This window comes from Odontesthes bonariensis, chromosome 14, assembly GCF_027942865.1.
Source record: "Odontesthes bonariensis isolate fOdoBon6 chromosome 14, fOdoBon6.hap1, whole genome shotgun sequence".
Taxonomy (NCBI): Eukaryota; Metazoa; Chordata; class Actinopteri; order Atheriniformes; family Atherinopsidae; genus Odontesthes; species Odontesthes bonariensis.
Window position 1 is genome coordinate 20,919,337 of NC_134519.1, and position 12,520 is coordinate 20,931,856.

Here is a 12,520-nt window from a genome sequence, read left to right on the forward strand (position 1 = left end):
CCGGCCAGAACAGTGATTTTTGTCTTTCCATCGAAATGTCTAAATAAAACCGTATCCAAAGATCTCCATTTAACCCAGAGCTGGTTAACGAGATTCCCATAGCAACCTTTTGATATTTTTGTATATTTTTTTTTAATCAGATTAAATATTGCATTGATTTATATTAAAATGAGAGACACTCTGGTCATAAATGTAAGCATTCTATTAATTTGTGGATATACAAACATGTTTTGGTGTGTGTCTTTATCAGGGTAACCTGAAGCAAGTTTAATGCTTTATGATGGGGACATATGTGTAGGCCTATTAATGTAACTGGGTAAACAGATTTTGGGCCCCGTAACACGAGTAATTCCTGGATCACACCTACACCTTCACACACGTTCGAAAACAGTCACCTCCAGCAGGAAGCAGAATTGGGCTGTCAGTCAAATAGACAACCTTAAAAGGGCACAGAGCCCTGGAGGAGATATTAATAAATGAAATACAGCTCAAACACACACACACACACACTTAGTACAACTCTGCCAAAAGTGAGACGGTCCAACATCGTCTAAACCAGCTGTTGTGGATAACTGCATTTATTATGGGCATGCACGACTTGCCCTCCCTTAAACCGAGCCTTGTTTGCATTGAGGAAGCATTGGGACAATGAGGCAAGCGGGGACAAGAAGTAAAGGTGATGACTGGCATCCTTCTTGTCAGCATACGTTAATCAGCACACTTGGCTCAGTAGATAGAGGTTTTGTTTGGGAAAAGTAAAGGTATACATTTTGCGGCCTATTTTAAACACAGTGCCACCATTATACTAATTAAAGTTATATAAATTACACAAATTACTGGTGCTCAGATCTGGGATGCATTAGTTTCCTCTCACTCGATGCCCATGGCCATGATCTGGCACCACATTCAGTCCCAACTGTGTGTCCAATACTAAGTACTATCCATTTCCCTGTCATTTCTCTCCACTTTTCTGTCCTCTCGACTTTCTCCTTGACTTACTGATTTGATATTGCAGCTGTGAGATAAAAATCTTCCACCATTCCCTGCTATTCTAATAACACTATAATTCTTATTACCTCGATTTTGTGTTAATATGTGTGTGTGTGTTTTTGAACACATAAATGCAGTATGTCAGCTGACCTTGGCAATGTTCACATGCTGCTTTTGAGCGGCAATTTTGGCAGTGAAACAGACCATTTTTCTTAATCAGAGTCTCCTGTCTCTTGTGTTTACTATTTATTTTTGCTTGTGGCATTGGTATTGAGTTTGATGCGAGTACATTTTCAGTATAAGAAGTATTTTTTTCTCTGTGCATTCCCTAATTTTTGCATCTATGTCCTTCACTCAATCTTTTTGCAGGAGATGTTCACGCCAGAGTGTAAATTCAAGGAGTCAGTATTTGAAAACTACTATGTGATCTACTCGTCCACTGTGTACCGGCAGCAAGAGTCAGGCCGAGCCTGGTTCCTTGGCCTCACCAAGGAGGGACAAGTCATGAAGGGCAATCGAGTCAAGAAGACGAAACCCTCATCGCACTTTGTGCCCCGGCCCATTGAAGGTATGAGAAAGTTTGTTGAAAAATCTTTTGAAGCAGCTTTTAAGTGATTTTCCTTCATTTGATTACGCATGTACTTCATTGTCAATTATACCTCCATTTCATGGTGATATGGTGTATGATATGGATATCTTCGCATCTGTTGTTTACGATTGTAGCTATTCTTTAAGAAATGTGCCTCTTGTTAGTCTTCCAGCTTTATGAAAGGGCTGAAATGTTTTTGAACTTTTTTCCAATCTTTCTGCATATACTTGACAAAAAGCATTGTGAAATTAGCACACAATCTGCAAAGTGAGAGAGAGAGCAGGTTAACCGTATTAATAGGATTATGGAAGAATATATTACTTGGTAACTTATTCATTGAGAACAATAATTCAGTTTTCTTCTGTTTGAGTCAGCTGTTTCCTATGATATGATTGCCTATTTATTTTTTTTTTCTTTTGCACAAAGATCAGTCTAAATCTGATCCTTGGCACACAAAATTGGGGAAATGTATGACAAACAAAACGGATTTCTGCGGAGCTCAAAAATTAAAAAAAGGGATTTATTTAGATGGAAAAACTAAAAAAAAAAAAAAAAAAAAAAAAAAGCATCTTAAAAGGGTTTACTCTCCAATAAGCCAAGGTCAGGCAGGTTTTTTGCAAACTGAGGAAGTTTAAGAAAATATTTACCCTCCCCAAAAGGAAAGGAACTTTAAATGTGACCGTAATTGTTTAAGAATTGACTATAGAACTAGAGCACTATAGCACTACAAGAACATTACTGATGAGATCAAAATTTCTCGGTTTCAATGAGAACCTTTATATTTGGAAAAAGAACACTTTGCACTCTCTTATAGGTTTCATTGTAGTAAACGTTACATATACCTATGTCTTTATAACTATCATTCCTTATCTATACTATCATCATTCCAGTTCCTTTTATGGAAATTCTATCTTAATTTTGTTTCTGGGAATGAATTTCGGTTTAGTTTCTGATGCACCCATCTATGAAATATAGTGGTGATGCTGTAGAATCACAATTCGGACCCGTTTTGCTGTATCTGGGATCTAGATAGCTTGCCAAAGTTGCTGGGACAATTAATTCTAAACAATACCAACAAAGTCTATATTAAAATGTGTCTGTGAACTGACTCCCATGAGAAATTTAATCAATGCATTAAACATGACCTTAAACATGCAGATTGTGATGCCAAATAATGGTAAAAGAAGGATGAACTTAACATTTTGGAATGGCCAAGTCAAAGTTCTGACCTTAATTGATTAGAATTATATTGTAAGAACCAGAGAGGAATAATTCATGTGAGGAAAACTGCTAACATTGCAGAGTTAAAGCTGTTCTGCACAGAGTAATGGGCTACAGTTCTTTCAGTCTGCTGTCTGGTCAAACTTTTAGTCTTATTTTTGAAGAAATACAGGAAATTATAGAATTCATTACCTTTCAAGCACCACTATAAATGTCTGGAGTGCTTCGTTAAAGCTCATCACATTGTGCAGCATTAGAGTGAGCTCAGAATTTACTCTGTTTATCAAAACCGCCCAGTTTAACTATCAAAGGGAACATCACGGCAGTCATTTTTTGCGTCCATCTAGCTGTTTTGGATACAGGTTTTTTTTATTGAATGTCACCTGTTCATGTTAATGGTGAGATCAGTTTTATAAAAAGCATGACAAGCAGTGTGATGGGGGGGAAAAGTGCTGATGTAGCCCTCATTCTCTTGTCTTATACCTCTCAGCCTGGTATAATTGTCCCAGCCTCACACCTGACCTTGTCTGTCTGCACACCCATCTCTTCAATCTACTCTCCATTGTCCCCCTTTCTGAGCACCTCCTATCTTTGTCCTTCCCTCTTCTTTCCCTCCTTCTCTTTGCCTCTCTTTACATCTCTGCCACAGTTTGTATGTACAGGGAGCCATCAATGCATGAGATAGAGGACAAGCACCGCTCCAGGAAGAGCTCAGGGACCCCCACCATGAATGGAGGAAAAGCTGTCAATCAGGACTCCACATAGCCCCGGGGAGAGGGGCTTCCAGCAGGGGGGAGGGGCCTCATCCTGACTCAGGGGAAGGGGCCAGAGAAAACTTCACCCCACCCCCCCCTCTCAACAATACGCACCACTGTACCCTCTTAATAAAAGAAGGATGTTGCGACAATGACGAGGAGCTACTACTGTACAACTGAGACAACAAAACAAAAACTGAACTCTTGCCTGTGAAAACCTTTTAGACAAATTACTATGAAACCAGAGAGGTATATATATCTATCTATATAGATAGCTATATATATGTATATCAAAAGAATATCATTTTCAATCAGGACTTGACCAACATTTTATGCAAAAAAAAAAAGAGAAAAAGCTGTGATAAACAAACAAAGAAATGGTTGTCTCCCCTCAAATAGAAATATGTCATTTCCAATTTATGCTGTGAAACACAAGCTTTAATACATGTTCGAGTTTCATACAATTATTTTTCCTAAATGCTATTGCACTCTCAGATGCTTTATGGTTTTATTGTTGTCAGTAATAACTATACCACTGTCATTACAGCCACTATTACTAATCTGCTGAGCATATCATCACAGGTACTGTCATAGTAATTCTGGCTCAGTTTTGTTTTTGACACAGAGTCTCTCTTTAATTACCCCCGATTTGTTTTTTTTTGTTCTTTCACCGTTTTATCTTGAATGCACTATCACACTCTAGTGTGAGGGTATGACCGGAAGTATTGATAGTTCTCTGTGTCGGACTCCAGAGTGCTTTGGGGGAGATGTAGTTTACTCAGGTGTGTACTGTAAGTCAGAACAACACTGATACAAGCAATATAATAGAGGGTGACATTGTATGTCTCTGAATAATACTTATAGTAAGCTGACAACACATCACTGTAATTGTTGTTTGTTGAAAAGACTGACTAAGAAAGTTGTATAAGTAAGTAAATGTCAGAATAAAAGGAAATGTGTTTTGATATAGTTTCAATATGACTTTAACAAAGATTATTAGATTATAAGCAAAGTGATGTCAAAATGACAGAGAATAGGATTCTCTCCTAAAGCTGAAAGGAGTTAAATGACCAGCATCAGCACTATGAGCCACAGCTAAAATGTTGACATTGCATTTGCACCTCAAGAAACACAGATCCTGTGTCTCTGCTGTTAGCTGTAACAACAAACCTCGAGTTGTAAACCTATAACAGTTTTCCCGCTCATGAACTATATGGACAAATCGGGAAACGATTTATGACTTGTACTGTTTTACCTAAGGACAAGAAGGAGATGGAAAATGCTTTGGCAGGCTTGGCAGAGAAGAGTTGCGTTGATGAATTTTCAAGTTCTTCCATACGTGTTGCTTTTTATTGTGAAATCATTCAAGAATTTTCAACATTGGTGGACAGGGTGTCTGACTGTTTAACAAATCGTTGACCTGACATATTGATGTTTTCAGCACGAGGTCACAATCATTCTGACTTTCCCATCATCACGGAAGCAGAGGGTTTCATTGAGGATCCAGTTCATCCAGATTTAGTCAGGTTCGAGGAGGGTGTGAGCTTTGGTTTTCCGAGATGGCACACAGTTTCCACCCCACTGTTTTTTTGTGACCCATGAAATGAGCCATTTGCTGCATTGTGGGGGAGAGCTTTCATAAATCAACATACTGACAGGGCTGTTTAAACAAGTGAATTGAGTGGTACACCTCATACGCTGTGTAGGCTGCCGTGCTCATTCCTAATCCCCCATTAGTTTGTCTAACTCAGGAAGTTCCATACTTGTTCTGTGAATGGGGCCAGGCTTAAAGGATAGCCGCCCATCGTCCAGCGCTTGTTGCACAAAGGCTAATGTTTGAGGACTGGTCTGAGGACACACAGCTAACTCTAGCCAGGTTAGGAAAGCTGGAAACGGAAGACGGCGTGACGAAGCATGATCATCGCATGACTGTAAAAGTTGATGTGAGTTTGGTTTCAAGGGGAGATCTAATTTAAAGAAAATCTTTTGAATTTGGGGAGAGTAGGTCCAAAACTTTTATATGCAATATTTTGATGAGTATTTTAGTGATCAGTCTGAATACATCTCTCCTACTGTTTATCTGTTTGGAAACATTTGCTAGGTTGGTGGTATATACAGTTAATAGCACACATTCAGTTGCACAGAGCAAACAGCAGTGATATATCACCATGGATCTGGGAGGGTCTTTCACCTGGAATCCAGGTCCACAGCTGATGCAAGTTACCTGCAAGAGGCAGTGGTAGAATAGTTTAAACTTCCACATCACCGTCTGCATTACAGTGATACATACATTATATTAGATGTGACACTGAAAGTCAACAGGCAAGACCAGCATACAAATATCTTTTTACAGAGGTGTAAAGGGGTGAAAATGAGATTCACGTGGACATAAAGAAATGCATGAAATTGAATGTGTACATTGTTAACTGACAGCAGAATGAAAAAAAAAAAATCAGAAATGAACGAAGGAAGAAAAGGTAAAGGAAAAAAATAGCTGACGTGAGAAAACTGAAAAGTAAAGCACTTTTTCATGGATTTGTTGATGTATGATAGGGTGATTGAAGGCCTTGGTGGTATGAGATACTGAATATAATTTGATATTTTTTTATGTTTGCAGATGATTTCACTGCATTGGAACACACTCATATATGCATTATGAATTGTGAGATGACAAAAATATGCATTGATAATAAAATTCCGAATGAAGTTAGTGATTGTTTAAGAATAAAGACTATGTTATCAAAAATGTTCCCCTTCGCAGTGATTGATTCGGTGTGTTATTGATCATGCCCCTCTTTGCAACAGTAAGTAAACAACGAGCTGACAAAGGTAATCCGTCACTGTGGCAATTTTATGTGTTTTTCAAATCAAGAAAATCCAATCCGTTCTCTCTCATTCACCAGCAATGATTTATCCTCACACTAGCCCCTAAATCCTATGTGTCGTTTTGGGATGGTGCTCCTTCGCCTTTAATTCTCTCGTTGTCATGGAAACAGACCTTCCGTGCTGTCTGCAAGGAGAATGAGGAGGAGGAAGATGAGGAGGATGAAGGCTCCCCTGACTTTTAGGATGCGGAATGTATTCTCTCCTGCTCAGTGGCTGCACCACTGAACAGCAGGGTTTTGGGAAAATGGTACACTTTTTTTTTTTTTTTTCCATTTTCATGTTTTCCTCACTCAATGTAAATAGCAGAGGAGACTACAGGGATGGAACTCGAGAGAAAATAAGTCCTCACATTGAAATGTTTTTTTTTCTATAAAAACACTAATTGTCACTCACTCTCATGCACCAAGTGCTTAATGTCACTCCAACCCAGACTGTAATGACTGGAACAACCCTAGTTTAAAGCAAATAAAAGAGAATATCTTTAACAAGAAGACAGGGTGATCTGATCCCAGAGGTTCAACGACAGTGTGGCTAATGGATCTAGACTCAATATTTTGCCCAAGTTAATCCCAGCTAATCTGTCTGCAATGCAAGATACCAACTACAATATTAAAAACCAGAGTATCCTGACTGATAAGCTGATGTCCTACTTTGACCATGTTGCATCTGAATCTCGGTTGTGCAGCTTTGCACTTTGCAACATAAAAAAAAAATCTGACTGTATCTGACCCAGTATGGCACCCAACTCCTGGATCTCCTGCATTAACAACTGTAAAGCTCTTTAGCTAGGTCTCCAAGTATTCACAGTAAAATGCTTGCTAATGGTCCAGAAAGTGGAAGTGTGTCTGGTATTTGATCAGCATCAAGGGTGCATGCCACTCCACTACTCATCATACTCCTCTGGCAACCCACAGCTGACCAAATTGAAATACAACCCCTATTGCTTGCTAACACAATGACTTCAATGCTTGCACCCAGCTATCTGAACTCATTCAGGCTTATGCTCCTTATCAACCACTGCATTCCTCTCAGGAACGTCTAGCACAGCCATCCCTGTGCACAAGGCAGTCTCAATCCAGACTCCATCTGTGGTCTCCTGATTGTGGAACAAACTACAAATTGCTTTCGGAGCAGAATGTCTTGAAGACTCATCTCCTCCCAGATTACTTTCTCTCCTATCACATCAAACAACCCAACATGTAACAACTTTGCTCTTCTGTTCTACTTTTATTCTGGCATTTAAATAGATTTAATCTATGTTAGGGCTTCTTACTCTACTGAAACTTGAATGTTTTTCCTAATTTTTTGGGTTGTTTGGATAAAAGTGTGCGCCAAATGACTAAGTGTAAATTAAGAATTTTGTAAAGGTACAAAACATGTCACCCTTTTGATGGCTGAAAGGGAGAAACTCATGTGCAGTCAATCATCAGAGTCGGCAGGATTTATCCTCTGTTTTCATGGCAATCCATTGAGCTTCTGAAATATTTCCATCAGGATCAAAGTGTCAATTACTTGTATCAGTTTCGACATTCACATTCACAAGCTTCCTTCACTGCAAACATCAGGGAATTCTTGTTAGTTTTGTTCAAGATGTCACGTGGCAGGCAGGATCTAAGAAATTTGTCTGGCTGCCTGTAAACCCCACTATGTATCCGATGTGCAATTTGATACTTTAATCTTCTGTCTAACATCTAAGAGACAAAACATTTGGAAGAGTTTGTGATAAACAGCTTTTACTAGCTTAGAATATCATTTTGTAAAGTAGAATTTATTTTTTTATTTTTTTAAATTCACAACAAGTGACTCAACAGAATTCCTTTCTCTCCTAGTTACTCTCAAACCATCTGTGCTACCATATGGCAGATTTGTGGTAAAAGTGTTATTGCATTTTAAGGGTCACCGCTGGCACCTTTTACAACTTCTCTGTGACCCATCACCAGGATATTGTCAAATCAAATTGTTTCAGAAGTTACACTTCATGTGGAACCAGTATCTGAGGTCGAATTCACCTGGAGCTGTTCAGTTGGAACTACCACATTAAGAATCTGGCTACAGATTGGCTACAGATCAATTAGTTTTTGCATTGATCTAGATTAATACCATGGACATAATTCTTCATTTGTTGTTTATACAGGCTTGCACATGAGTTTGTCTTTTACAAGCACATGAGTGTGAAGAAAAACAGTCTTCTTCTATGTCTGTCTTCTTCTATCTGCTTTGTTTTTTGGATATGAGCTTGTGCCTCTGGGACTCAACTCGCCTCTTTCCTTTCATCCTCCTAGGAAGTGAATGAAGGAACTCCTACTAAGAAGTAGGACAATCAGTGCTTCTCATTAAAAATAATTAGCCTGTGTTCAATTAAGACTCAGTGATGCTTCTTTGATGTAGCTGGCTCGAATTTTTAATCTGATTGCTTGAGAGTGATACTAGAAGTTTGATGATGCTCCGATGGTTAAGAAGGCTGAATCCAAACCTTCAGGTCTCTGCTGCTGCACCTTGTCCACGGTGAAATGACACAAACAGACCATTTAATAGTGCATGGATACAGGATATGCACACCCTCACATATACAAAACCCACTCACCAAGCTGGCTGCCCACACATATTTTGAATTTCCTCATGCACTATTAATTTATTGAAGGAGCTCTGCAGCATGTGCATGTTAATGCGCTGGCAGTGGTTTTTACAGAGGAAAACTGTCCTGTTGCATCTCAGTAGCCTGGGGACAGAAAGGATGCTAAGCCAATCTTTGACTCCAGTTATGTTCCAACACTGTTAATTCCCTCTCTCATCATGCCTCTCCTTCCTCTGCTTTCCCACTCTCCTAATCTCTATTCCCTGTCCATCCTTCTATCCAATTTGATACGTCTCCTCAATCTGGCCTTGTTTTGCAGCAGCCTGATTCTATTCTATTTCTGTCTACTCCTTCTTTACCTGTTTCTGATTGATAAGTTCACATTCTTCACTTCAGATTTTCTTCAGTTTTATATGCATGCATTCTTTAGGCATAGTGAAGATCTACGTGTTTTTTAAAGGAGGGGTTTATAGGATATTCTATTATGATCATAAATGTAACAATGAGTTATGATCCAGGGTGTTTTTCATGCAGAGAAACAAAAGAGTATCGAGAGAATTCTGGAGCAATATGTGAGCCTCATGTACGTATGCCAGACATTTATACATAAGATCTGCTATCTCATGTGTAGGAGTCCCCTGGTAGTTCAAATCCCAACATGCATCAATGGTATAACAATTCTTGCAACATCAAAGACGTAGACAATCGTAAAGTTGCTGTTATATTTCTCTGCTGGTCTACCACGAACAGAAAGATCAAGCACACTGCAGGCATTCATTTCATATAAGAACTACATGCTCCAGGAATTAAAACAAGTTGTTCATGAAATACTAACAGAACAATGCTCTGTGGAAATTAATACTGACAAATAAGTGGATACAGGTTATCCTGGTTGATTTTCCAGATTCACAATTTAACATAGCACTGCAGGGCAGTGGAGCACAGCTGGCCATCAAAAACTCCTGCTGAGTGTTTCAGCTTTCTGCAGGGGCTCATTTAACGATGTCTTTTTCACATGGAGGACAAACAGGACTTTGTAGCAGCGTCTTCACCATGACTTTTCATTTACTGAGCATTACAAATTCAGCACCAGGCTGGCTTCTTTAAACATTGCAGGCATACAGGATTAAGGTCAATTATTGCTAAACTAAGTGCAAGAATGCAAGTTGTCTGCAGGGCTTTTAAACAGATGTGAGTGTTGGTACAGGCTTGAATTTTTTTACATCTCAAACTACTAAAACTACTTGTAAAATTACTTCTACTGAAGAAGGGGCTACAGCCAGACATCAAGCACTGTAGCCACAAGAGACATTTATGGCACATGCAAAATCATAATTCATAAATCATGAACAGAAGCAGTGGAGGGGAGTTTAAATATCTATTTGTCCATACCATATTGGCCATTCCAGTCTGTGACACCTTTTGCTGAATTGTGCTTGTACAGCTTATGAATTCAACTTACTTTGGGAGAAAAAGGGTGTGATGAATTTTGTTTGAAAAGCCATACATCTGTCTCTATCATGCATAATAACAGATGTGTGGCAGGATGCTAACAACTCAGTCCAACTCCAGATGTCCTGTTTCTAAGTTTTTTTTAGCCTCCCTCAAATAAAGTTTCAGTGGCAGGTTATTCCAAAGTTTTGGGATAGTTTTCATAAACATTCACGAATAGTCTGTGATCTTGCAAAGCAAAATGTTATGATAGACATACAGTAATATAGACAATACATTTATGAGAATGTTTTATTCATTAAGGATGTTTTGTGAGCATGAATAGCATAAAGTCCATGTTTTCAACTGGGGTGGTGAAATAGCAATTAATTAGAAATGTTAAAGGCAAAACTAACTCTTGGCTTTGACAGTAACTCTACACATTCATTTCATGAGGTCTGGCTTTCAAGTGAGGATAAGGTTAGCAGGAAGCCCAGGATTTCCAGTAGAAGGTTCTGCAGGGTTTGGGAGTTGAGACACCACGTCCTGATCCACGCCGATTCTTCTTCTGCTCCTCTGAGTCTTTAGATTCTTGGGGGATAATTCCATTTTCAGATATGGAGAGTGCATAAAGCAGCTCAATAAGATTCTGCCCGTTTGCTGATTCCTATGGAAGAAAACATAAAATGAGTGCAAAGAATTTTCTAGACAATTTTCCGCTTCTACTGATAGGCTTTATTGCCATTGTACCACCTGGGAAACTGTGAGTCAGCGTACAGTCAAGTCAAGTAAATTGGACTGCACTTTTCTCATCTAGCTAACCACTTAAAGCGCTTTAACACAACTCATCACATCCACCCATTCACACACACACACACACGCACACACACACACACACACACACACACACACACACACACACACACACACACACACACACACACACTCATACTGCACGTCTTATAGTTTATACAGTGTTGGAGGTTGCGCAGTGCCTTTTTCCTCTATTCACACACCGATAGACGCATCACAGGCAACACGGGGGTTCGGTGTCTTGCCTAAGGACATATTGACATTTTGCCCGGAGAAGCCAGTGATGACTGCCTTTCCTCCTGAGCTACAGCCGTGTCTGAGTTTTCATGTATCCTATAAAGTATAGTGTTGGACTGCATCTTTTTTTGTTCTCTTCTTTTCTTTTGCATCTGCTGCCCAAAAGAATAGGGGATACATGCAAAAAAATTAAATGTACCGTTTTATGGATGCACACTGGACAATTATGAAATGGCATAAATTTACATTATGTAACGATGTTTAGACTGTAATTGGAGCCATAGCCATAGAAAATATCAAGGACCGACATTAGGAAATTACATGGGAAAGTACAACAAGGAAATCAAAGACCGTACCTGACTGTCTTGTAATTTGTCAGTAGATGACATGGATTCTCGCTGAAGTTGCAGGTTTCCATACCTTTCCTCAAGCTCTGTATTTTCCACTGTACACAATACAAAGTACAGAAGTCCAAAAATGCACAAGATACGGGCCATCCTTACAAAGAAAATTGTGCCTGTCTTTTTCTTGGTGTAAGAATTCTTTTTTTTCCCAGCGGTACACCACAATACCGACTACTTATGTGCATCACCTGTAAAACACAGGGAAACACCTGTTTTATAAGTAGCACTCAAAACAAAAAAAGGAGGAGTCTGTAGTTAATCTGCACCAAGACTGTCCTCAACGTTGTGTTTGTCCCCATCAGTGCACTAAAGCATGTGCTCTCTAATTTACAGCAGTCAATAAAAGTGAGATAGAAGTTCCAAATAAGAACATTTTTGCCATTCCGGTCTTGGTCAGTGTCATGACGTACATAAACCCCTGTAACCATGCCATGTAAGTGAATTACTTCATTGGTCTCCATGTCTCCTTGTTCAAGGGTGTGGGGTTAGGGCCATATGATGTTATGGCAAATCCCCATAAACCAAGTGCTCTCTCATGTGTACTCCTGTAAAATAAACTTAAATGGCACTAACATGAGGGAAATAATGATTTTATTAACCCTGTCATACTATAAAGCTG

General features: G+C 39.1%; 1 protein-coding gene across 5 annotated transcripts in view; it reads left to right on the forward strand.

Annotated features, from left to right (window-relative positions):
- The window catches only part of fgf12a (fibroblast growth factor 12a), a 31,498-nt gene extending 25,218 nt beyond the window's left edge, over positions 1-6,280 (forward strand). For all 5 annotated transcript variants that reach the window (XM_075483450.1, XM_075483449.1, XM_075483451.1 and 2 more), the window contains 2 exons: positions 1,360-1,558; positions 3,450-6,280. In XM_075483450.1, the coding sequence (XP_075339565.1) occupies positions 1,360-1,558; positions 3,450-3,565 (315 nt within the window). In that variant the 3' untranslated portion in view covers positions 3,566-6,280. The remainder of the gene's footprint in view (positions 1-1,359; positions 1,559-3,449) is intronic.
- The last annotated feature ends 6,240 nt before the right edge of the window (positions 6,281-12,520 follow it).